The 26,844-nt window shown below is 37.3% G+C and overlaps 4 protein-coding genes across 13 annotated transcripts in view; 2 read left to right on the top strand and 2 right to left on the bottom strand.

Annotated features, from left to right (window-relative positions):
* Window positions 1-4,637: 4,637 nt before the first annotated feature.
* On the bottom strand, window positions 4,638-5,462 carry LOC126756103 (uncharacterized). The gene is made up of 2 exons (XM_050468938.1): window positions 5,124-5,462; window positions 4,638-5,061 (listed from the first exon to the last, which is right to left on the bottom strand). Exons 1-2 carry the CDS (start codon window positions 5,133-5,135, stop codon window positions 4,690-4,692), a joined length of 384 nt encoding a protein of 127 aa, XP_050324895.1. The 5' UTR covers window positions 5,136-5,462; the 3' UTR covers window positions 4,638-4,689.
* A 1,392-nt stretch (window positions 5,463-6,854) lies between these two features.
* Window positions 6,855-8,639, top strand: LOC126756669 (uncharacterized). Its single transcript, XM_050469903.1, has 4 exons — window positions 6,855-7,049; window positions 7,152-7,233; window positions 7,300-7,462; window positions 7,576-8,639. The coding sequence occupies exons 1-4, from the start codon at window positions 6,960-6,962 to the stop codon at window positions 7,655-7,657; spliced, it is 417 nt and encodes a 138-aa protein (XP_050325860.1). The 5' UTR covers window positions 6,855-6,959; the 3' UTR covers window positions 7,658-8,639.
* Window positions 8,640-9,895: 1,256 nt separating this feature from the next.
* On the top strand, window positions 9,896-11,188 carry LOC126756668 (uncharacterized). The gene has a single exon (XM_050469902.1). The coding sequence runs from the start codon at window positions 9,969-9,971 to the stop codon at window positions 10,779-10,781; it is 813 nt and encodes a 270-aa protein (XP_050325859.1). The 5' UTR covers window positions 9,896-9,968; the 3' UTR covers window positions 10,782-11,188.
* LOC126756665 (serine/threonine-protein kinase N) overlaps window positions 11,105-26,844 on the bottom strand; it is a 69,308-nt gene continuing 53,568 nt past the window's right edge. For 5 of the 10 annotated variants that reach the window (XM_050469893.1, XM_050469891.1, XM_050469890.1 and 2 more), the window contains 9 exons: window positions 25,128-26,468; window positions 22,031-22,759; window positions 16,118-16,468; window positions 13,946-14,563; window positions 13,688-13,877; window positions 13,439-13,620; window positions 13,264-13,371; window positions 13,051-13,191; window positions 11,105-12,986 (listed from right to left, as the gene is read on the bottom strand). In XM_050469893.1, the coding sequence (XP_050325850.1) occupies window positions 12,843-12,986; window positions 13,051-13,191; window positions 13,264-13,371; window positions 13,439-13,620; window positions 13,688-13,877; window positions 13,946-14,563; window positions 16,118-16,468; window positions 22,031-22,759; window positions 25,128-26,468 (3,804 nt within the window). In that variant the 3' untranslated portion in view covers window positions 11,105-12,842. The remainder of the gene's footprint in view (window positions 12,987-13,050; window positions 13,192-13,263; window positions 13,372-13,438; window positions 13,621-13,687; window positions 13,878-13,945; window positions 14,564-16,117; window positions 16,469-22,030; window positions 22,760-25,127; window positions 26,469-26,844) is intronic. The other 5 variants (XM_050469897.1, XM_050469896.1, XM_050469889.1 and 2 more) reach the window with 4 other exon arrangements.

Consider the following 26,844-nt stretch of genomic DNA (forward strand, 5'->3'; position numbering starts at 1 on the left):
TTCGGTTTCAGCGCAAACCACGTGGGTCACTCGCTGTCGTTGGAGACTGACAACGGTGCGTTCAAAGCGACATTTCTTCAATGCTCTCGCAATGCTCATTGTCACATACTGCTAAGTTATTTGGTGAAATACAATTTTTTGATTAACTGTCTTCAATATCCAAGTATGTATGTTAGCCAGTTTCTGATTGACTAGGGTAGTAGGTGTGTATGTATGTATAATTGTCTACCGCCTTGTGATTAATATTATGTCTATGTAATTATTTCGGGATGCTGTGTTTTGATAATTAGCAAAACCAATTTAATTTAATACATTGCAAGTAGTATAAATTTGGTAGCCATGATTTCAGAAATGAGAAAGATTTATTTGTGTCATATCAGCATCCATAGAAGCTTCTTCAGAGCAAAAATTCGCTATATATATATGTATATTAAAAATAAAATTCTTTGGAAATTAGGATATTGGTAAAGTTTTAGATATTACATGATTCGGCTAGTTTTAATAAGCCGATCCACAGGGATCGATGCGATGGTGTATTATCATCGGGTAAAATCTATGATTTGTTCTTCCATAACTCCGGCCCTTTTCAATGGAAAATTTCACTTTTTATTGACAGTCTGTCCCTCCGGAACAAATTCAGGATGCACAAACCCACTAACATCGAAAAGAACAATGAACATCCCTTGATTTTTGAGCGGCTTTGGCAGTTTTCAATGGTTTTTGGTTTCGGCTCGTGCTTTTCCCTCCATTCCGATGATTATTGATTTGTTTGCATGTCAAACTCATAAACCCATATCTCATCGGCAGTTATAATGCTCTCCATGAATGTGGGATCGGTATTCGCACGATCAAGCATGTCCAAAGAGTCCTGTTTACGGTACTCTTTTTGAAAAAAACCCCTACTTTATTGGGACGAGTCAAGCAAGAACACGTTTCATACACAAAATATCCACCAAAATCTTTCGAACACACTCGCGAGAGTTTTCGAGCTCTCTTGACATCTCTCTAATACTTGCCTGACGATTTTCAAGCACCATATCTTTAACTTTTTTAATATTTTCATCTGTTGAAGAGATGGAAGGTCGTCCAGAACGATCTCTCGACCGTCTTCTCGTTGTGTTTTTGATAAAACTGAATCACCATAAGCCTTTGCTACATTCGCAACGATTCCGCGCCCAAAATTTGGTTAGAAACACAAAATTTGACATTTTTTTCGATATTTTTATCCATTGTAAAAATCGCTACGTACTGCTGAGGTGTACCGACTTAAGCAGCCGCTGTAAACAAACTGGTTGACAGATCGCGCTCATATGTGGCATAGCAATTAAGGACAGTCCTACCAAACCGGGTGCATTTTTGCCATTTTGTATATATGTTTTTCGTAGTATTTTTGCTGGTTGTATCCATTACCAGCGACGACACTTGATTGCAAGCAAGTGCTCAAACAAATGCTTTCGTATAAATTAACTGCTGCGCACTGACAAATGACCGAGGCAATGAAGAAGCGTTGATTAGCGGACGCAACTGCAGGAGCTAAGCGATATCACGAACTTTTTCGATTGACGGTTTCAGAAAATTTAGAATTGCGTTAATGCGCGCGTATGATTTTGTGCACACGTCCGCTAGCGCATATCCATGTCAGGAGTGCAATCCTCGAATGCTTCCTTTCCCTGTGATAATAAGCCGTTAGTTCTGTATTTTTGCTCATGCTGATGAATTTTGAAATTTTCCGTTCATTACAGCCAATTGACACCTGCCTCCGCAGCAGGTCAAATTCATTTGCCCAAGGCAGCTATGCTAATTAACCTCATTCAAGAGTCTTCTATTGGACATACGTGGGTATACATATGTAAGTATAGTACACATGGTATGCGCTCGTAATTGTGGGGTTAGAATCCCAAAACCAGTACGGTATTGAATCGGGTTCACAAACTGGTGAGCAAAGCTTAGCGCACTTTGCGAAGTTGGGATTGGTTGTCTGTAAACTAAAGGCACACACTGTTTCACACAAAAATGCACAAGTGGAGGTCTTTTCAATCAGTTCGGTTGGCCCAAAATGTTGAAAAAGACTCAAATGGATATTTTCCAAGCCCCAAGGTCTTGGCATATGTTTAATTAATAAAAGTTCGTTGTGTCAAACTACTTTCGCTTTCTTTAAGAAAACTAGACACATTATCGAGTGTAACCGTTAAGAAAGAGCTGACAAAACTATCCCACTCTTTGTTCAAAGACTGTAAGGGTCATTATGGTTATACGTGTCAATCTGCTAGAGCCTCAGTTTATTGGCGAAAATGTTATATTTCCGTAAATGGAAAACAAAATTCACCCACAACGCACACATTCCGATGTCGTGAGGAAGGTGCATATATGAAGAACATCGAATGCACACCACGAATTGCACACATATGTATGTGGCACGCGTGTGCGTCGTTGCACGATGTCAGTAGTGAAAATACCATGTATTTGCATTGCAGCATTTCCTCACGTCGCCTTTGTGGCGTTGAAATCACACTCCGTCGATTTTTTTGCCCGAATGAATGTGACATAAAGAAAACAAATACGCGAAAAATAAAAAAAAATCGCACGCAAATTATGGAACTTTGTGGCTGTTGCGTTGCCCTTTTGCTCTTCACTTACACCTGCCCCTTAATTTCGCACTTATGATAATTCTAGTGTGGCTTGGAATTAGAAAGCGCTCATTCAATTGGATTTACGCAGAAAAATGCATAACCACGTGCTTTGCACACGTTCGTGTTGTTTTTCAAGGACTTGGTATAAAATGACTAAGAAAATGTTTCTACTAAACGAAGCCTTTCAATTCCAAGCTGCTGCACACAAATATAGTACCTACATAAATATTGAAACTTTACATTTGCAAACGAGTACTGAAATCATAAGGTGAAACCATTGAGCGCTGAAGCCGATCTCGATGCGGGTCAGAAGCATGTTTATGGATATTCTCTTCCATAACTATGGCACTATAAGACGTCCTAAAAATATATTTGTATAAATTATTCAGACAATAAATTGAGGTTTCGTCTTTCGTCTAAAATATTGTCGTATCTCTACTGCGCGATTGAAACCTAAAAACAATAATTTAAAATCATCGGTCTGTCATAATATTATTTTTTAATTGGCGCTGTCATCGATTAAGCGAGTCTATCTGATGTCCCACTTTGGCATCTAAAAACTTTACGAAAATCTTGAGACCCAGCATTCACTATTGAATAATATAGATCACGTCCAACATGCTGTGAAGAAAACATCGCTGCCGTAGCTGAGAGTATACACGAAAACCGCGAAGAGTCGATTCGGTGCCGTTCAGAGCAACTCGGTCTGACGTATGGAACGACTTAGCGCATTTTACTGCGAGATCTTAAATTAAAATCATACAAAATATACTTTCTGCAAGAACTGAAGCTGTTCGACCTTTCCAAGCGACATAGCTTCGGTCTATGGGCCCTTGAAAAGTTCCAAGAAGATCCGACGTTTTCGTGCCAGATTTTGTTCAGCAAAGGGGCCAATTTCCGGCTCGAGGAGGACGTAAACAAGCAAAATTCCCATCCCATCCCATTTGAGACAAAAAGCAACCTGAAGAGATTAAAGAGCTGCCATTTCAGGTAAAAATTCAACGATTTGGTGTGGTTTGTGGGCCGGTGGAATCATCGGTCTATATTTCTTCAAAAGTGATGCCGATGAGAACGTAACTGTCAATGGCAACTGTTATTGCGCCATGATAACCGACTATTAGATGCCTAATATTAAAGCTTGTGATCTCGGCGACATGTGGTTTCAACAAGGCGGCGCCACTTCTCACACCTCGCATCAATCAATGGATTTATTGAGAGAGTACTTCGGTGAGCAGATAATTTTTCGTTTTGGGCCGGTCAATTGGCCACCAAGATCGTGTGATATCACACCTGTGGAGATATTAAAGTCTAAAGTCTATGCGGACAATCCCGCTTCGATTCAGGCCTTGGTTACCAGTCAAAATGCTCGAAATTGGACTCAGCGAATAGACCATCTGAGACGTAGCTGCGGCCAACATTTGATAGAGACAATAAATGTCAAGGAATGTTCTTTCGATTGATAATAAACATTTTCCATTAAATTTGTAGTTTCTGTGCTTTTTCTTTAAGAAAGTAGGGAACCTCGTAACAGATCACCCTCTATATTCAGTCTACATACAAGACTCTTTGTTCACGGCAATTGTAGTGACATTTCATAGCCTTATTACCACTTTAACTTTCATGGCCTATCGTATTTCTTACCATACCTAACGGTAATATAGGTATTATCAACCAAATTCTAACTAAAACTGTTCTTTATCATTATTATTCTTTCCACCATCCTTCATCACAAAAATATTTTCTGTTTGAACTTTAGGGAGTCATTGGATTCACTGAATCTAATAATGTAAAAACCTTAGAAGGTAAGTTCCTCATAATACTGAGACGTTCTATTGAGCCCTGTAAAGATATTTTGAATTGAACTCCTTACAAATTCGAAAAGGTATTTGGAAATCGCCCTTGACAACTGTGAGGTTTGCGCACTATTCTAGTTGAGGATAGAAAATTTGCAGGAAGTCATATTAAAATCATTTATTTTTAAATAAGAGCTTATGTCTTAATCCATTTCTTATGAGGCTGTTTCATGCATATGGTAACATTTTTTACGATCGGTCCAAGCTTAGTAGATACTCTTGTAAGCATAAGGATAGAAGTCATAATAGTAACTATACGGATAGAAGCTGGGATAAGAACGTGCCAGTGGCGAAGCGTATGAGTTGATAACCGGAGTGATGTGTGTCTTAATTGCTGGTGCTACTATCGGCGTGGCCACATTGGCGCGGTCGTGAACTATGGTCGAACTCTGATGGGAAACGGCGGTGGGCACACTGTGAATCAAATCGCCCACCTTGGCCAAAGTGGGTTCCTGGATTATCGAAGTGGCCTGCAGTGTTGGAACCAAGTGAATTTCGGTATCTTCTATGGCATCCAAGACATCAGGCTTTTCGGTCACTTTGCCTACAACGGCGTTAACGAACAAAAGCAGTGCCACCTATCGGAGAAAAGGACTTTTTAATGAATTACTTATTTTTTGGATGCGTTTTTGCCACTTACCAGTTTGAACATTTTCTCGTCTCTTATAAATTTGAAAGGGAAGAACTTATTCAGAAATGGTCTGCACACGTCGGTTGTCGCAAAGCGTACTGTTGCCCAATCCACGATTGGACAATCGTATTTATACCAAAACCTACTGTCATCCTCTAATTGGGCAGCAGTTAAAAAATCTAAATTGATTCTGCGTTAACTAAGAGCAAAGCGACAGGAATCTTGAAGAGCACTTTTTTTACTTTTTCGCATCTCGAATCTCCATAAAGGCTTCTGGCTCTGGGATGTGGCGCAGGCAAGGTAGTTTCGAATGTGGAAGACGAATCGCAAAAAGTGAATGGTCGCAGAAGTTTTGCTTATTACTGCGGTCGCCTGTTTGTTGCCTTTGTTGCAGCAGCGGCTATTCGCGAAATCGGTAATGAGCGTACGTGCCATTGCGCAACGCACATTCATACCAATGCCTAAGTCTGCCTCCATTGGACATACCTATTTTCAACTTGGCCTAGCGTTGGAAAATTGTTTTAAATTGCTTGTGTTATTGGCGTAATGCGGCTGGAACTGTTGATGTTCTTAATTATCTGATTGGCTTCGCAAGTTCAAGTGCAACTGCGGTTGCGCACGCAATTGGTTGCAAGTTGTTGGACCGACTACCAATATTTATGGTATTGTTATACCGATGTACTTATCATCCGATCTGGGGCTGCTTTATTTTTAGACTGTTGTATTTTTGTTGAAGCCATGTTAACAGTAAAAATAGTGGCAGCGACCACAGCATTCATAAATGTATAAAGAGAAGTAAAAACGGGTGAGACGAAGCCACAAAATATTGCAATTTTATTTATAAGTAGTATTAAAACATACATACATACTTACTACAGTACGATGGGCTTATCACCCATGCCCTTTCTTAACCTTTCAAAGCAAAAACAGCTTTCAAAGCGGAGATCGAAGAGGTGGTGGTCGAAGTCGATTCTCTTTTCACAGGTCTTTTCAAAGATTCGGCGTATGGTGAATAGGAGGATGAAGTCATGTGTAGAAGTTCACGCAAGGGAGGAAACTGATCGCCATCCTCATGGTTGTGCCAAGAAACGTTTCTTTTACATATGACTGAAGCATCTCACGACTTCCCGTATTAGGTCAAGTATCCTCTGGGTTGCCAAAAAACATCGATTTGAAGGCGAGCCAAAGAAGGGGAAATATCCATCCCTCCTTGACTCACACCTTCACTAGTATTTTTTAAACGGTAAGATGTTTATAGAAAGATTTTCTAAGAAAAGAAGTGAAATTAGGAATGATTCTTCAAAGGGTAGAAGTTATAAGAAAAGCTTTCAGCTATTTCTACTCAAGTTGATCGATTTTTTTTTGTTTTGGCAATAAAAATTTATTTTCACCTTCCATTTACTATTTAAGGGTGTGACACTTTATTGGAGAGAAAATGATATGCGCAATACTTCACACAAATATCTCTGAGGGATTGAGTGTGCTTATAAAGACAGACAGACGGGCATGATGAAATCGACTCAATTCGTCATTTCCATACACCTGAGTTTGCCATTCATAAATTGCTTTTTATAAATCATTGCCATTAAAACAACAAAAACCTGCTACTTTTCTCTAAATAATAATGAAAAAATTAAGTAAGTCGATTTTTTACAATTAATTGTTTAATAATCGCATTGTGCAAGTACATTTTATGACCAGCAGCACGCACTGGCAACGCTTATCGTCGGCATAGCAGTGCAAAGTGAAGTAAAAGCTATTTTACTTGTCGAAAAATGCTCTGTGATAAATTGTTATTCTATAATTCAAGTTTGATGTTGCAGCTTTCGGAATAAGGTTTAGCGCATGGAATTGCAGCTGTCATTTGGACTCCTATATATTTTTGTTAATTCAACTGAAACAAAAGCTAGATTTGCGATGAATTTTGTTGACACGGTGAGTGGTAGCCACGAATTCGACAGCTCTTCTTAATCACAGCTTTATCGACCGAGGAAGCAAAGCCTCTCAAACTGTTTATGTTTTGTTTATATTTCACAGCTGCGAGATTTCCAAGTTCTAGGCAGCAAGGACCAAGTAAAATGCGCATTGGGCGCCCGAGTGTTTTTGGACTTGCAATGTGGTAAATTTGCTCAATGGATTTTCAATCCAATAAGAAATGACCATAATGTAAATATTGTTTTAATAGATAGGCGGATAACGAATTTGGAAAAATGCTACGATTCTGAATTGAACTTGGTTTATTTACAAGGGCAACGTGACGACGCTTTTATAGCATTTATTCCTCTGCTGTCAAGTCAACCGTTAAACCTACTCGATATTGAAAATATTCAGAAATGTCTGACAAAATGGTAAGTAACCGCTTTTTCACAATTTCTGTTTTTATGCGGCATATTTTAATTAAAATAAGCAAAATATTATTGGAATAATAAAATATGATCCTAACGTTAACTTAATATTTCAGTGCTTACATTACACTTGCCGTTTGCGATACATCATCAAATATTTTGTATTACCAAATATCTTTGGGGATAATCAAAAAATAGAATAACACACATCCACGTACAGTTGTGCAAAATAATAAGAAAACCGTTAACGGTAACGTCTTGCCAACATTGAATGTATGCAGGCCTGTAGAAGAAAAGCGGACCCCGGAGATGATTGTAACGAATTTTTATTGAAAAATCTGAAGAAAGAAGAACTCCTAGCCCGGGAGGAACTCTTCCTGATATGCTTATTTATAAATAAAACGCGCATTACTTTTGGTGTTAAAATGAATCACTTCTTTTAGATTTATTAATACGCAATAACTATATAGTATATGAAAATTTGATTTGCTTTTTTCACAATTTAAATGAAGCATTTGTAATGTTTATAACTTCACAATCATTTATTTATTAATTCTTTTGTTGTTATGATATTTTTTAATTAATACTTTTATGATCTTAGTGTAAAAATATGTTTTATTATTATTTTTTATATATGTATATATGTATTTCTATATATAGGGTCTGACCTTGCAAAATATTAATGGCTTTATTGGAGTTACTGTTCTTACTAAATATGAATTTGAAATTTATTTTTTAAGGATTTCATATAATATTTAGCACTTTTAAATACACTTTGTGTGAGGTTTTTCATTCATATGCAATCAGGCACGTAATTATAATATAACATTGTAATATCAAATTAATTTCCCCCTTTTTAACACTAAATATTCAAAAAGTTAGAGAAAACATTTAGCAATTAATGAAATTTATACATATCCTTGCTGATTTAAGCATGGGTGTTGTCCGCCATTTTTGTAACGGAAAATTTGGCCTTGGAGTGGACTAATATGACTATGATATGATTTACGTGTTAAAAAAGAATAACTAAGTTCATAAAAAGTAGTTAAATGAAATTAAGAAATAATTTCGAACAGTTAAATTGTTCGCCAACTATATTTAAATAACTGTACCTTTAATGTTCAAAAATAAATAAAACTGGTACACTAAATATGTTTGTTTTGAGCAAATATTCATAGAACTTCATATGATTTTTCTTTACATATTTTTATTTATCGACGAAAAAAATCGATTAGCTTTATCGAATACATTTAAATTCCATTACAATTAATTATGATTTTTATTACGAACTTAATATTCGTTACGGTCCCAAACATTATCTCATTATTCCACCAGAACGGTTGAACAGCTACAGCGCCAACAAGTTGAAATTAATTCTTAAAATAAATTTGCAATTCGAAAACTTAAAAACGTTTTGTGCGCCTTCTTTACAAAAGCAAAACGACGTTATTTTGCTCCTTTCCGAAAGTTTAGCTGAAAACGACACTTTTCCAACAATTTGTAATAAGATTTACGTGCAATGTGATGACGGTACCGTTAGCTGCTTGATAACGAAGTTATTAAAAGCGAATGTGAAACTCTGCTCTGCTAAAGTAGTAACAAAATTAATTTATTTTCAAACTACAGGAAGGTCAAAACTCAAATAACTCCTTGGTGGTATCATAAAATGTTGTTGTTGTTCTTATATGCTATTACAGCGATAGCTAAAGTCGGTTGTATTGGAGTGACGATCAGTAATGAAACCGAGAACGGTTCCTATTCGGAAAAGTACGAAATATTCCTTGAACTCAAAATGGATGGTAAAACTTATTTCTTCGCATTGGGTGGGTATTATTGGTTCATCAAGGAATTACTAAAGGATGGAACATTGGGTCCGTATACGGACAAAGGGAAATTCGTATATAGTTATAATAAGGGATTCTCTTACAATATTCAAGGCAAGCAATATGTATACGCCATTACCAAAACGAATTATTGGTTTATGCAGCAAATTTTAACAGGCGGACGCTTGGGTAAAGAGACATCCAGTGGATATTGGGATTCATCACCCAATCTTATATTCCCAGTTAATGTTAATCGTGAATATTTTGTACTGACTGTTTCATCTCAAAATTGGTACATGAAACAATTGACATCAGTTGGAACCGTAGGTAAGCAGACTGATAACGGAAAATGGAAAAAATACTACACCCTTGGATTTCCATTTTCAATTCAAGGTAGGCAATTTATTTACTTAACCGATACTGCTAGATGGTCCACAAGGGAAGTAATCAGCGGTGGTAAAATGGGTAAGGAGATCGTAAATGGACAATGTAGAAAGAAACCTCTACTTTATTACCCATTTTCTATGCACGGCAAGCAATACTATTATGGCCTGAACCAATCTAAAAAGGATTGGTTCATACAAGAATTCAAACCAAGTGGCAAAATGGGAAGTGTGCATGCTGTAGGTCTATGGGAAGATTATTACCATGTGTCGCTTCCCTTTACAATCGATGGCGTTCAATTCATGTATTTTTTGAATGATAAAAATTATGTAATACGAAAAGTAAAACAAACTCCACCTTTCTGTCCGATTCTAGTCAATCCACAATCATATTGTAGCGAGGAATCAAAACTGAAATGCGGTCCTTTATATCCCCGAATAGAGAGAGTAATGAACTATGGTGGCTCCAGTGAGGCCTGCACTGACTTCAATTTCATCAACGATTACATAGCCGATATCATGAAAGATGACTACTATGTAACAGTAAAGGTTAATGATCGCAAATCTGCCATCAAGTCCTATTCGAAGTTAAAGAAAGATGCAACAATTGACTTAACTGTGGCAATGAATGCTGAAATATATCAGAAGCATTTGACGAGCGATAAGCCGCCAGAATCTCAAGCCGTACGTGAGCATGTACGAAAATTGGAACAGGACGAAAACGATGAAGCTGGTCATCTATTGGCCCCTTCTTTAGGTGGTACACTGCAGGCGTATAATTTTGTGCCACAAAGTCCTATGATTAATCGAAAACTGCTGGTGGCTGGTAATAGCATACGAGCACCACAACGGGGTTGGTTCGATGTAGAGGGCTTGATACGCAACTATGTAACTGAAACTGACGGCCACGTAGGTTGGCACCTAGTCATTTCATATGGCAACTTGGCAAATTCACTGCGTCCTACCGAATTCTGGTTGTTGGTGAAATTCTATGATGCCGCTGGCAAGTTAACAAACTGGGGAGCGAATAGGGCTATCACCGGTTATCACTTTCGCAATGTACCCACCGAAGCATGCAAAGATTTGAATAGTACGTGGTGGAACATACCCTATTAACGCATTTTCTAAACACCTTGTATGAAGAATTTTAACTTTGTGAGAATAAATATGTTTATTTGCATTTGCACGTGTTTTTGTTTTAATTCAGTGCTCACAGTCAGGTCATGTCTATAGATTTTGCTATTCCGATTCCTATATATAGGTATATTTATATCCGAGTTTTCAAATTGCATACCCTCCTATGTGTTTATAAACACTTGAAGGACATGTAATTTAAGTACTGTCAAACAGCTGAAGAACTGTCAACTCGGCAGTCAATTTTGGATAATACTTTTCAGCGCTACAACAACTTCCACACATGATTTATCGAAAAAAACGAGTTAATTTAATACGTATTTATTACAATTGAAATTAATATTTTCATTGATAAGTGTTTAAGCATAATTAAAATAAGAAACTAAAATTACTCAAAAACAAAGTAATAACTAATAGGGAAAATGTATATTATAAACAATAATTCTAAATAATGCGATTACAAACAGATGATGAATACAGTTATTATCATGCATGTGCAAGCAAAGATACGCCAAATAGCTTAAAGCAAGCAAAGGTGTGTTCGATCAGTTCACTAAATTTTACAATAATCCGTTTTGTTGTACAACTATGTATGTATGTATACAAAGTATTTGAAAACCAACAGCAAATAAGACAAAATTTGGACTTTTGTTATTATACTTGGGCGACGTTTAATTCAACGCACCTTTAGTTTCAAAAAGAAATTAATTCAAAATTTAAATTTATATAATTTTCAAAAATAACAAAAACATGATTTGAAATTGCAACTCCTTATCACCAAAGGTACAATCTATGCTTAGGGTTTGAGCAAATTTTTATAGAACTCTTTAAATCGGAAACTTATTTTCCGTTAACTGTTTGTTTTAACTGCATTATAAATTCAGAAAGCGCAACCTTACATATAAGATTAGATTGTGGATTAGACTTGGTAGTCGTATCATTTCAATTTTCGGTTCATATTCTCTGTATATACTTATAATATGAATATAGGTGTAAGTATGTATATTTATATACGTATTTATCGCTTTACTTTACTTTTTAGTATTTATTGCTTGTGTATATGCATGTATGTGTGAAAAACTTGTTGTAAGAATGACAAAAAAATATTTACAACAATTTTTTGCTTGTGGATGCTACGCAGAATTGCTAACTCAGTTACTTTCTGTTAGCAAAAACAATTTGCTTTTCCATTTATGTTGTGTAAATGGCGTAAAAAACGTGCAACGGTAAAATGAGTTTTGTTTAGCATCCAAATTTTTGTTAAAATCAACAATTTACTTAATTTAAACTTCGCTTAATCTAAAGGCATGCAGACATTTCTTGACTTCAACATAATACAATATCTTTATTTCTACTAAAAATCTACTTTCATCTCCCATTTTACAAAATTTTGCAAAAAAAAAAACAAAAATGCATAAAAGTTTTCTTCAACTTTCTCGCGATATTTTGTATACTTTCTTAGGCGCACATTTTTCAAATAGCTGCTTTTGTTAGTCGGTTGTTTGTTGACAAACATTAAAAATTATCTTCACTTAATTAGTTGAGTTTCTAAAACATTGAAACTTTTTTTTAGTTAAACCAACTTCAATTTCGCGATTTTTTACGTTTTAATGAACTCTACATAAATCATTAATATATTTTTATATGTTTATTCGCGTATAATATAGGTGTATATGTATGTATAATTGTTGTTTTCTCTTTATAAATAATTTTTCACCTTCTCTTAAATAACATGCTTCTTTTATTATGTAATAATGCATATTGTTTTGTATATCTAGCCGAGCTATGTGTTCTATTCAAATTACTGTTTACTTAAACTAATACACAATAAACAGCGATGGTCACACCAAACATTTGAACAAGTTAAAGCGAAGCATTTCACAAAATCGAATATTTCAAACGGTATAATAAGTGTCCAAACGGCCAACATTCGCAGTACCAAAGCGGAAAATTCATTCGCACTGTTCCGGCTTCCCAAGTTGGCGTATACGAGCTGCTTTCCTCTATATCTTAAAAACAATTGAGCTGCGCTTTTGCGAGTTATCAACACCAGTCGGCGGTGTAGGTAAAATCGTGGAAGAATAGTTGCTCTTCGTCAGTCAAATGCCTTGGCTCCTTTGGAGGCGTCAGCTGCGGTTTTTCCGAGGTGAATTCCTCATCGAAGTTCGATACGTCCTCAAGATGGTTCTGTGAAGAACAGTTTTTGATTATTTTTTATAGTTATCTTCCACATTTTAAGGCGGATACTTACAATGGTCGGCACAAAAGGCGGCTTCACCTTACGTAGCAATAAATCATCCCAACTGATTGAACGGAAGAACGCTTGCTTCTTCACATCCTCCGCATCGCGTTCTGAAGAACCCAATCGCCGTTCTGGATTCTTGCGCAATAACTAAATTTTTCATTAAAGATGTAGACACGTTTATAATTGCGTAAGTATTATTGTAATATAATTTCAATTTACCCGACGCATAATGGCTATCGCCTCCAGTGACAAGAATCGCGGGTAGCGCACTTCATCGTTAACGATCGAATCGAAAACTTCCTCCTCATCATCGCCAGGGAATGGAGACTGCAATTGATAGAGTGTTTTAGGTATTGCACAAAATTTTTTTTTTTTTGAAGATTCGCTCACTCACCTCGCCGACAAGCATTTCGAATATCAGTACGCCCAAACCCCACCAGTCGACGGCGCGTGTGTATGACGTCTCTGTGAGCACTTCTGGCGCCAAAAATTCTGGTGTGCCACAGAAAGTGCCCGTCCGGTCGCCGAAACCCATGCCCTCCTTGCACAAACCGAAATCAGCAATTTTCACATAACCTAAAATGGAAATTTGGATTAGAAGGAACATGTTGCTTGGCAGCTCATCACGTGACCACGTGCTCACCATCTGTGTCCAAAAGGAGATTATCCAGTTTCAAATCACGATATATGATTTTGTTTTCATGCAAATACTGTAAGCCGAGCACCACACAGGCGGCGTAGAAGACGGCACGCGGCTCCGAAAACACATCGGTGTGAATGTGCATCATGAGGTCACCACCGGCCGCATACTCCATAACAAAGCAAACGTGTTGCTACAAAACCAAATGCAAACAAATGACATTACAAAAACAAAAAATAGAAAAAATTAACAACAACTCACTTCGGTCTGGAAACACGCGTACAAATTGACCAGAAATGGATGACGCATCGCATTGGCTACCTCGAAGATGCGCTTCTCACTCAGCAGCGATTCAACCTCGTCGCGTGCTATAATATCGCCCTTCTTCAGCGCCTTGATGGCATAATATTGGTTGGTGCTGCGCAACTGCGACAATATGACCTTGCCAAAGTGTCCGCGACCCAGCACGCTCAGCAACCGGAACTTGTCAATGGACAGCATGCCTGGCGGCACACTGCCGCCACCGATGGCTTGCGATTGGCGGCGTGACTCGTAAGCAGAGTCACGATACTGTAAACCGCGTGCCACATTACGACGTCCGCCTGTGCCCACGGCTGACGGCGGCGGCATGGCAGCCGCATTGAGCTCGTACTGATTCTGGTAGATGGGTTGCTGCTGGTAGGCAGCAGATGCAGGTGGCGATGCGTAGCCTTGACGCTGTGCTGCCTGTGGGAAATGCGGCGTCTGCACCGCAGCCTGTCCGTAGACGGTGGGTGTTGGCGGCTCCTGTACAATCGGTGAGTCGGGCACATATTGCTTTTGTTGTTGATTATTGTTGCTGTTGCTGTTGACTGATAAATTGCCAAATTGTGGTATAATCTAAAAGGTACGAATCATCATTAGTACATGCTTTGGATTAGAAACGAAATATTTGCGTAATTTCAAATACGCTCAAAGGTACCTAATGCTTTCGTTTAATAACTAAAGATCATTAAAAAATTTAAATATTATATATAGAACATTGTAACACAACAGCGAAGCTGAAAGCTGCCTACTTGTCAATCTTTAAGGCACATGTAAATATTTATAGAGCTTTCTAAGGCAGCGCAGTGCGTCAAAGGCATACAAAATTTTGAAGCTTGCAGTTTTTTTGCTTTACTAGTAAAAAAATATATATAACAGTTAATTTTAAGTACACAGCGAATTCGTAAAGTTCTACATTTTCTAAAATAAATTAAGTTTATATTTCGTGTTAATGCTTTCATTGATACTCCACTTCGAATTTAGTCATAAAACGAAGTTATCTAATATGCTTTCATAAAAACAACTTAGTTGTAGGAATGCGTGTAGTTGGTATCTTGATGGACCAGAAAGTTTTTTTTTTATTATATATATGTATATATATATTTAATTAAATATCGAATTTGAAGAATCTAAAACATTGTTCCTTTACATAAACTTTAGCGCCCACAACTCAGTTTTAAATGCCGAAACTTTCCAGTACAACCGAACCGAAACAATTTGGCTACTTTGTGGACGTAGGCGTCTTTTCTTGATGCTACCGCTAGAAATATTACCGATTTTGAAAGGCAGGTGCAAACTTATTTAAGAGGGTATTTAGTCTAGAAATTAAAAAAAAAATCGAAAATTTATAATTTTTTTCATAATTCGATAATTTACATACATATTTAAAATATCTCACCAAAAAAATCTTTTTAAATTCAAATTATTTCCAATATTATAACCTTTTTAGTGTTGATTTTGCTGTTGCCACAAAATTTCAAGTTCTAATCAGCCGATTTACTTAAGATATGGCATGTATGTTCTTTAAACATCTCTCTCTCTCTCGCAATTTTTAATTTTTAAAAATTCTATAAAGTTAAAAAATTAGTGAAAAAGTTAACCTTTACTTTAGAGAAGGCACTATTTTATGAAAAATTTTGTTTTTTGTTGTTTTTGTTCACCTTCTTGAGATAGCGGACACGGCCTTTTCTCCTCTACTCATGGACACATTACTCAATGGAAAAAAAATTTTGAAATTAATTTTGTGTATGTATCATTGCCAAAAAATGCTCGAAATTCGCGCCTCTAGACTAGAATACCCACTTAACCAGTTTCATCAAATGTTCAAAGAACATGAAATTAAACGTAGAAAGACATTTAAACCGGGCGTCCTTCGCGATATGAAATCTTGGGATAAGGACCCACTTTTTCGAGGTAGACGCGGTGGAAACTCACGCAAAATCTACAATCCAGGGACTACTTGTGTGGGATTCCACAAGCCTTTGAAATACTAATTTAACACAATCAAGGCGCGGTTTAAGTTTAAGTTACTGCAGTCAAAATGTGGAGTGTCGAACACTAGACGACGCTTACAGGTGGTTGTATGTATGTATGTATGTACATATGTGTGTTTCCGAGTGATCACTTTACCTGTACTGATTTTTCATTAGCACATTTCGTTCCTAATTTCTCACTCTCAATTGTGTAGTCGTACACTTCCGTCACTGTAACTGATTCAGTTCGAGGTGAACTATTATTCGATTCCAAGCAATCGCTTAGACTCTTCGTTTCAAGTTCGATTTCGGTTTCGATTTCATTATCAGTCAGTGTCGCCGATGTAGTTGTTGTTGGCGAAGTGTTAATCTCATTCTGTTTACTATCGGCAATGTGTATGCTTTTTGTTGTTGTTATGGTTGTTGTTGTTGGATATATTGTTGTTGTTGTTGTAGTTGATGTTGTTGTTAAAGGTTCAATTGTTATGTGTACAACATTGATATGCGCCTGCGAACGGTATAAATGCACAGAATACAAGAGGCGAAAGAAAAATTAAGCGTTTTTCACTTTGCGGCATTTGTTTTTGCTTTGCTGAGCTTAAAATCTGCATGAATAATGCCAAGATATACAACAATAAGCACACACAGACACACACACGTGTACAGAAGAACAGAACAGCTGAACATATAGGAACACAAAACGGTGAAGACACGTTGAATGGGTGCGAAGAGCGGTGACGAAAATATCAAATATGGCCACAAGAATTTTTATAAACAACAAAAACATAAACACACAAATACAACAAAACGTGTAATTACGTAGTTTAGCACCTTTAATGGAGAGCACCTCGCTAATTTATTAATAATTTACATGCTTTTTTTTTATAACTGTTTTGGTACTAGCCTTCTAAGTTTGCTTTATTAGTAATTTTATTTTAATCACAATTTTTACACACACACACACATATGGGACATAGCTTGTGTGGGTGTGGGAGAAAAAAAAGTGCAACCTACAGCGGATGCCTGCAATAAAGCTGGCGGCGCGTGAGCTGCATAGACTGTTGGGCAGAGGAGGGCGGCCGCTGATGTTAAAGCTGATCGTTTGAACTTCAGCAGTTTGTTGTTCGACTTGGAATTGCCTTGATACTGCTGCAATTGGGAGGTGCACAGCTGCTTAACGACGCTTGCAACCAATTGAAGGGTTGGCAACATGTCCAGCATTCCCAACTGCTAACAATCACAGACGGCACATTAGTGAACCAAAGACACGACCAAATTGCCGCGACGAAAGGCAAAAGAAAAAGCCACGAACTAATTAGTGAGAGAGGCGCCTAAATGTATGCCGCTATGGATTGCGAAACAAAAAAAAATATTTGTGATTTTTTGCGAAAAATTCAACAAAACACGGAGATTCTACAAACGACGTGCGAAGAATCTCGTACACTGTACTGTTAACGACCGTGATCTTGAAGAACTAAAGCAGAGCGACAAACGCCACCGCCAATCGAACTTCTTCACTCAACAGGCTTTTGTCACAGGGGAATCTTGACTACATAGAAGCGGTAAAAAAAAGAAAGAGAATTAACACACGAGCGCCGTAGAAGAGCGGCATAAAAGTGGAGGCGGTTATTATAATAAATAAACTACAGTGTTGTGCATTTAAGTGGAGATGCTCCTGATTTGAGCACTAAATCGATTTAGGTAAATGTTTTAGCCCTAAAGTAGATGTGAGTTGGTTCCTTGATAACAATAAAAATAAGTGTACTCACATGTAGTATGGGTGTAGTGACTCAGTCACAAATTTCAAAAGTACTACATTGAAAATATGGATTTTTCTATGAAATTACATATTTAAAATTAAATAAATTAAAATTAAATTCACCGAAGCAATTTCTCAAACAATGCCAAGAATTAGCTGTCAAACTTAAGATGCCCGTATTTTCTTGCTTTCTAAATTAATCATTTGCGGAAGAAAGTTGGTTGTTTTGAAAATATCTAAAAAAATCTCCTTTGAAGGCCACTTTGTTTTTTGCGTTCAAGTGTTATCTCTTTAAGTTCTCATTTCAAAATGTCGCACATAAACGAAAAGCACATACATATACATATACCTAAATATTTGTTTTTAAATGCCCAAACAAGAAAAAAGTAATATTTCGCTTTTTCGGATAGGCACACGTACCTCATAAGGCGCAGACTGCCTTTGAAATGAGTTAAATGTATACAAGTTTCATGAAAATAGGGAGCTCGCATGTATTAATTATTAAAACGAAAAAATATTTTTTTTAATTAAGAACGCCATTTAAAACAGCAACAAATATTATAAATTTATATGATTTAAAAATAATTTCACTTTTTTGTTGGCCAGAGTGCTGTTGCCGCCTGTAGCTTTGAGCTAGTGGGCGAACGGTGGTCGCCGATTCATGCGCTGTCGTCACAGCATTGACTGCACTATACTTAGTATATTTTGTACATATATGATCTTTGAGCGATTTCATAGCGCAAAACGCCGATTCCAACAATTTTGACATTGGCGCATTGAATATAAATTAAGTGGACACGAAATCTTCACACCTGAATATTGACGATTCGAAGACTTTCTCAACCGACGTATAAATATTTTTTATTATTTGCATTCGTTATTTTTAAACAGTGTCATAAACAATTAAGAGCAACATAAAAACAAAAGACTGAAGACTGACAAGGCGTGGGTGTGGTTGTGGCATTAATTGTGACGTATTTGGTGATCGAAAAACCCGAAGCTACGTATCGCGGTGTGTAAAATGCTAGTATGTATGTCTGGAAACTGTATTAAAGAGAGTAAGAGTTGCACGCTTGATCTAGTGCAATATTTTGTTCATTTCTAGTTTCTAGTATAAAAAGCCTTAAGGAACTGCATCCGACAAGTATGATGTTTATGGAGCGACTTTTGTCGCTTTTTGGAGCGACTTTTGTTTTACTTAGCGATTTTAATTTAAACAGCATTCTAGATAAAAATATGGTAGTCGAAAAAGTCTTTTCGTATTTCTAATCAAACCTCAACTTATTTTTTTTTAATTTATAATGAACTTAAAAAAAAAATATGTACCATTTTGGTTGACCACTTTTTGCTATTTTCCCGCTAGAGGCATTATTCCATCAGTGTAAAACTTTTCTGATTTCTCGGCGAAAAACTGCGACAAGTAATTTTCACAGGCTTCTCTTGAAGCCAACTTTACTCCATTAAGGGGCTATACCAGTGTGACACTTTCAAAAAAAAAATTTTTTTTTTTGCTTTTTTCGATAGCTTATATATTCAAAAATATCCTGTGAAATCGGCGAGGTCGTATTTTAAATAGTTTTTGAATGGCAGCGTTCTAAATAGCGACCGCTCAGAGGTGCAAACATATACATATAAGTGAAACTTTAAACGCGTTTTTCTCGAAACGACATTTTGCAAATTTGCTGACATTATAACTCAACGAGAAATTAACCGATCGACTTCAAATTAAAACTGGATATAGTTGAATACATTTGCTATACAATAGACTACGATCTTTTTGATTGGCTGAAAATTGTCAATTTGGCATTAAAAAACGACAATTTTTTTCGTAAAAAAACGATTTTTTTTTTTTTTCAAAATGGCGCCATTTTCTTAATTTTTGATATTTTTCAAAGATCGTAGTCCATTGTATAGCAAATGTATTTAAGTTTGATAAACATTTTGAATTTTTTTGTTTCAGCTACTCAATCGACCGGAATCATGCCAGCAGTTGAGGCATTTTTTTTTTGGCACTTCCGCAGACAGCACATTACTCCGTTATTTTTCAATATTTTTGCAATTTTTTTTTTTTAATATAGCTAAAAATATACTTTATTACGTCCATAGAACGTCGAAACATTCAATCTAGTACTTTCTTTTAAAAAAATTCACGAAAATCGCCTAATTTTTCATGCGTCACACTGGTATAGCCCCTTAAGGAAGTTCTGCATTGGCCGAAAACAAATGGTATTTCGATGGTGCCAGATCAGGGCTAAATGTTGGATGTATAAAACTTCCCAGCTCTCCCAGTTTTTGACGAGTCATCAAAGATGTGTGTGGTCTAGCGTTGTCCTGATGGAAAACGAAGTCCTTTCTGTTGATCAGTTCTGTCCGTTTTCTTCGGTTGTTTGCTTTATTCTTATAAGTTGTTAACAGTAAAATGTAGAATCAATCGTTCGACCTGGCTGTAGTAACTCATAGTGGATAATTCCTTTTCAATCACACCAAACACTCAGCACAACCTTTCGAGGCGTCAATCGTGGCTTTGCGACCATTTGTTGAGCTTCACCACGATTGGACCATTATTGTCGTATTTGATCCACTTTTCGTCTCCTGTTACCATTCGCTTCAGAAATGGGTCGATTTCATTTCTTTCAGGAAAGAATCACACATGTTCATTCGGTCCATTGAATTATTCACAGGAAATTCATGTGATACCCAAACATCGAGCTTCTTTTTGCAGCCAGCCTTTTTTAAATGGTTCAAAACCGTTTGATGATGAATGTTAAGTTTCTTAGCAATGTCATGGCTGCTTATGTGACGGTCCTAGTCAATCCTTTCCATAATTTCATCGACTTTTTCAACGATAGGTCGACCAGAGCAAAGTGCATCTTTCACATCGAAATTTCAAGAACGGAAGCGAGCGGACCGTTGTTGTGCTACACGAACTGATACAGCATCATCTCCGTAAACTTCACAAATTTCATTGGTGGCTTCCGTGACATTCTTCCCTTTTTTATACAAAAATTTCAAAATATAGCAAAATTCTTCATTATTTTCACTCGTTTTTGAACAGTTGTTACTTTTTTTCAACTTCCCCGAATTTACCTTTTTTTATTTACATAAATGAAGCTTAAAATCTCATCTTTCCAACACTAAATGGTATGACACAATGTATCTGCTAACACTGGAGATATACGACTGCCACGACATCTATTGACAAAATACGAAAAGACTTCTTCGACTACCCAATATTTTTTTAACGGCATTAAATTCGCAAAAAAAAATTACTTGCAAAAAAAAATCCGAATGAAATTTATTATATGGTATTCCATGTACAAAATCCAAGAGTTTCGCAGATGTCATTTGAGTCTTTTTGCCGTTTGAATCCTAATGAAAGATCGCCTTGTGACTACTTATATACAAGCATGATGTACCTATGTATATATGTATATTTATATTGATTCAATTTAAGGCTTCTAATATCTTCACTATGTTCTATATTTTGTCATTACAAAAAAAAATATTTAAAAATAAGAATTAGTTTGACGGAAACGGTTTTAGCATCACAGATATTAATATATTATAAAATTATTAATAGCATTTCAAAACTTAAGTGTGTGAGTGTGGTAGCGCTGGCGTGTGATTTATATGCAATGCTTACATAACTATGTGCAGGTTATTTCAAAAATTCAACAATTCAACAATTTATACGCAACATTTAAGGAGTTAGGACGCTAAGTACAAGTGGTTACGAGGGATTAAGAGATGATCACAAACTGCTGTGAGGGATGTGGATTTCTAGCCTGGCTTTTCGGGTGAGGTTATTTACAGTTAAACAACAAAGGACAACCGTGGACTGTTTCACATTATTTACAAGTAAAAAATAAATATAAACAAATTGAGTGATAAAATTGGAAATTTGTGTTACTTTCCAAGCTTGCATGTGTTTAAAATATTGACGATATTAAAAGTTTTCACGAAAATAATAAAAATAAAATAAACTCTAAACACAAGTCAAATGAAAAAAATTAATAAATCCAAAAAAAAATGCAAAAAATAATTTTAGACTTTTTAGTGATTTTTAAAACAGCATAAACCGAAACTGAGTTTTTTTAAATTTAATGTTAAAGATTTTCATCCAAAATGTATAAATAGCATGCTGGACAAGTTAAACCAACTTCAAACAGGCTTTACAGCCTCGCCTATAACGTATATGTATGTATGTATGTAACTCGTCAAACATAAACAACTGTAAACTATTAAAACAAACAGAAAATGTGCAGGAAAACAATGAAACATAAAAAACACAAAAATTATATTAATCCTAACCTCGACACAGAAACGATCACCGGCATCGATGCTGTAACTCGTCGGCGCAACATCGAGCGCCGCATACTCATCGTCATCGGGATACTCCACAATCGGCAATGCGCTCGGCGCTGGTGACGGTGGCATCTCAATTATCGGGCTGGTCATATTGCCGGCCCCCAACTCGCCGCCCATCAATATCACCGGCGGCATGGCCAATACTGGACGATGGTACATATTGGCCATGCCACCGACCGACGCATTTGCATTGCTATTATTATTATTGTAGTTTTGCTGCTGCTGCTGCTGCTGCTGGTTTCTGAAACTACTTTGACTAGTTTGGCGTGCCACATGCGGCACATTGTATTTACTATTATTATTCGCCATTGCTGCATTACCGAAATGCGGCGCCACCACCGATTGGCTGTTGGCTTCGGGAGTTGTTGGCATTGAACCCTGTTGACGACCCTGACCACCAGCGGCCGGTGGCTGGTACTGGTGCAACGGCATTGGCTGGTGTGTGGGCAGTGGTGTGTGATATGGCTGGAGTGTTTGCTGGGCGGCCGAGGCAATGTACTGCTGCTGCATGGGCTGCTGTTGGGGCTTCGGTTGCAGTGTTGGTGGTTGCTGTTGCGCATGCTGTTGTTGCTGTTGCTGTTGTCGATTGTATTGATGCACCGGCCGTTGCAATGTATTGGGCTGCGAGTCCATTTGATTGAGAAAATCGAATTCACGCAATGCGCTCTGTAACTGTCGTCGATTAACAACAAAAAAAAGAAAACATATTCGCAAACACAAAAAATGACACAAAACTAGAATGCGTACGAAATGCATGAGAGGGCGGGGATCGCTAACGAAGAGACAATGGGGTATTTAACTCTAACTTAGATTTACAGGTAATAAACTAAAGTATATAGGCTTAAGTATATAAATATATATAATATATATGTATATATTGCATTCAATAATATTCGTAGATTTCATTTCACAAAAATATATTTACAAATATGTACATATACAGTAAATGAAAGTCGAAGCTCTTAGCAGTCATGGTTAAACTATTGATGGTTCTTGATGAAAACATTTTTCATATAGTGGTCTCAATCATATTAAATTCGGACCTCTTTTGATTGCGTCTTTGACGGTTAATTTTTATATAAAATAATGGACTTTTGGTAAAAACGTTAACTGCGGTTGCACCGAAGCTGAAATAACCTTCACAAATAAAACATTTTCCACAGAAGACCATGATTTTACCGGTCAGTTTATATGACACCCATATGCTATAACAGTCCGATCTGCAATTTTTTCAGAAATTCTTGCGTTACCTTACAGCAATCTGTATAAATCGGTACACCTCATTAGCGCGATGCGATTTTTACAATGGATAAAAATATCGAACAAAGCATTTGTCTCCAATTTCTTATTTCTAACCGAATTTCGTAGGCGAAATCGATGCGAATGTTGGAATAGGCTTACGGTGATTCAAAACACAAGCCTGCTGGACGACCTTCGACCTCATCAACTGATGAAAATAGTAAATAAGTGAAGAATATGGTGCTTGAAAATCGTCAGGTAAGTGTTAGAGAGATGTCAAGAGATGTCAAGAGAGCTTGAGCGCGAGTCCTTTCGAATGATGTTGGTGGATGTTGTGGGTATGAAACGCGTCCTTGTTCGAGTCGTCCCAATAAAGCTGAATTTTTTTTCAAAAATAGTACCATAAACAGGTCTCTTTGGACATGCTTGATCGTGCGCATTCCGATTCGACATTCGTGGAGAGCATTATAATTGTCGATGAGACATTGGTTTATGAGTTTGACATGCAAACAAGTCAACAATCATCGGAATGGAACCCGTTTTCAGTCAATCGAAGAGATAGATCAAAATACTATCAAGGTCATCCCAAAAAGTGCTCATGAAAAATCGAGGACTGGAAAAATCGTTGGCATAAGTGTATTACATCTGGTGGGAGATTACTTTCAAGAGGATAAAATAAATAAATATGTCCGGGTACTTTTTTGTCACAAGGGTAAGGACTTGCTTTTGATCATTCAGTTTGAATGAGTATAACAAAGTGTTTGCCAAATTTAATAAAATTGTATATAAATTGGGAATAAAAAGTGACGAAATAAGGTTCCAACCACAAACTTTAAGTTAGGTCTCTTTGCTGATACAGCAGTCTCAGTATTGGAGATCAATTTATATTCTATGTACTATGAATGAAAACTGGTAGTCATCAGGCTTTATTTTAACTCAACCTACTGAACGCCGACCTACGCTACTTTAAGGGGCTCTTAGGTCTAAGCAAATCGTAAAAAATTAAAGAAGATTCGCAGCACGATTTCTTAAAAGGCTGCCCTTGTTTCCTCATTTGGACCAGAGACAGCTCGTAGACATATTTTATCTTCGTTAAACACAACAATTTTCTTTAGTACACAACCTTCCATAGTTTAACCATGATTACTAGTAAGTACTCCACGAAGTTGTCATGAAAAATATGACACAATCATGTATGAGACATGCAACTAAGAGCTACCGCCAGCGTCTGTTAAATCGCCATTGCCCCGTTTTGAATTCGAGAGTCTAACGTAAAATTTAGTATTGAGTTTTATCTACAGTTCTTAAGACAAAGTTGCTCGTCTCGATGCTAATTTCAAAATTAAAAACTTTAAAAGAAAGGTACCTAACCTCAAAAAGTTTTTAGCCAAAAGTCTACATATTAATTTTTAAGAAATGTATTAATTTCGACCTAAAAGTGATCAATTTTGTTAAATGGTTAAAAAATAATAATGTTGCTTCAACAATACTCCAACACCGTTACATTTACTGGCTTCAATACAACTAGATATTTACAATAGCCTAATACAAGAGCAACAACAAACACCAATTCCACTTAAAACGGCAAAATATCACACAGTTACTCAACAAGCTAATAGTATATATGTATAACGGAACCGAGCAATTTATATAATAATATACAACGCGTACTAAACAAAAATTACAAATTAATAACCACAACAGTAAATAAAATCCTGCTTGAAGCTTTCTTCATACAATCTATAATGTTTTCTATGAGTGAAGCATTTATTTTTATTGTTGTTTGCGTGTTATCACTTACCTCTGGATCGAGTTTAGGTGGCGCCGTGGTCGGAATGGGTGGCGGCTGCGTCTGCGTGGGTGTTGGCAATTTCGAAGTGGGTCTCGAGCCCAGTGGCATGCCGCCGACAACTTCAGCAGTCGTCATTGAGCCATGCTTCCCGGCGATCTGCAAATGCAAGTTATTGTTTTTCGTAGACAAATGATGTTGCTGCTGCTGCTGTTGTTTTTGTGGTGTAGAAGATTGTGTAGTTTGTGAAGGCACTTCCGGTGGCAGCACTGCAATGCCCTGCATCGAAAGTGGTCGCATGCCACTCAGACCACTCACTTCGGGGTCAGGGCATTCACCAGGTGTTTCGACGTGATCGTGCAGACCCGCATCAGGATCATATTCTAAATTACGTGCCTGCTGGCCGGGTGAATACGGTTCGGGTTCGGCATCGATGGTGCCGGACGATGGTGAACGTGAAATGGGCGATTCGCTGTCGCGTGAATTACCGCGTGTTGTGCCTTCGGTGGCGAGGTGCGAGCTGGAGGGTGTATTACGTTTCAGCAAACGACCCCATGTGGCCACATTGATGTTCATTTGCTTTGCACGTGGTATATTCTTCACTTGTTGTTTATTGAATATCATACGCTGGCGACGCAACTTCGGTTTTTGCGATATCATCGGATTGAGGAATTTAATTTCGGCAAAGAGCAGACCTTGCGGCTCCAATTGCAATGCCATACCATGTCGCACATCGTCGATGAACTCTTCTAAACGCAAGAATTTCACAGCGCACAAGGATCGCCAGTCGTGCCAGTAAACGCCAATTTCCAGTTCACGGGAACGGTCTAGATCGATGGAGAAGCGCTGATCCCAAGCCTGTTGCGAGCAAGGCTTCCAAGATGTCTGCGCCACCGTTATATTATCTAGCTTTATGACTGCCATTATTTCAGACGATGTCTCATCCTTGACTGAATAACTTTTCGAACTGCTGCGGGACGTTACACCCTTAACAAAGCTGCGCAAATCACCCGGACTGGAATTGTTATCTTTATCGCGTCGCGAACGTCCAGGTACGTCTTCGAGTAAATCTTGGCACCCCATCAGACGCACTTCCAGTTTACCGGATACGCTGGCGCAACGGCCGAGTGAGGAGACCTGTTGGTATGGTTTTCCGCCCAACAGACCGCCGTGAAAGGGTTGCAGAGACGTGTAGGTGACTGGAATTGGCGACGATGCCTGCTGTACCGACTGCAGCTCCGATTTTAGTTGGTGTGCGGCCGGTGAATCCACGGGCAATTCCAGACGTCGCAAGTCAAGCGAGTGCCTTAGGAGATCCAGCTTGCGTGAAGACTCACTAAGGCTTATATTTGCCTGTTAGTGGAGTGCAGAATGACAATAATTAGTTATGAATCGCATATCAGTTGGTATAATTTTTTAATAAAATTTAAGTGAATAAGTAAAAAAAATGTAGGTTTTGGATTGGTTTACCTTGTTATTTTGTATATTCAAACCTTAAAATGCTGAGGACATGTAATTAAAAATGTTGAGCAAGACTTGGTTTGAAATTAGTATAAATAAATCTATTTTAAAACAATGGCTCTGAATGAACATTGATTTATTTGAATACTTACCTCGCGAAACTTCATCTGTCCTTTATGAAGATGTATGTATGTATGTGCGTGGGTGATCCTCACAGTATAGAGATCAAGAAAAAAATCCTCAATTCTCAAAAAAAAAGTATCGCTCA

Source organism: Bactrocera neohumeralis, chromosome 4, assembly GCF_024586455.1.
Source record: "Bactrocera neohumeralis isolate Rockhampton chromosome 4, APGP_CSIRO_Bneo_wtdbg2-racon-allhic-juicebox.fasta_v2, whole genome shotgun sequence".
NCBI classification, from domain to species: domain Eukaryota; kingdom Metazoa; phylum Arthropoda; class Insecta; order Diptera; family Tephritidae; genus Bactrocera; species Bactrocera neohumeralis.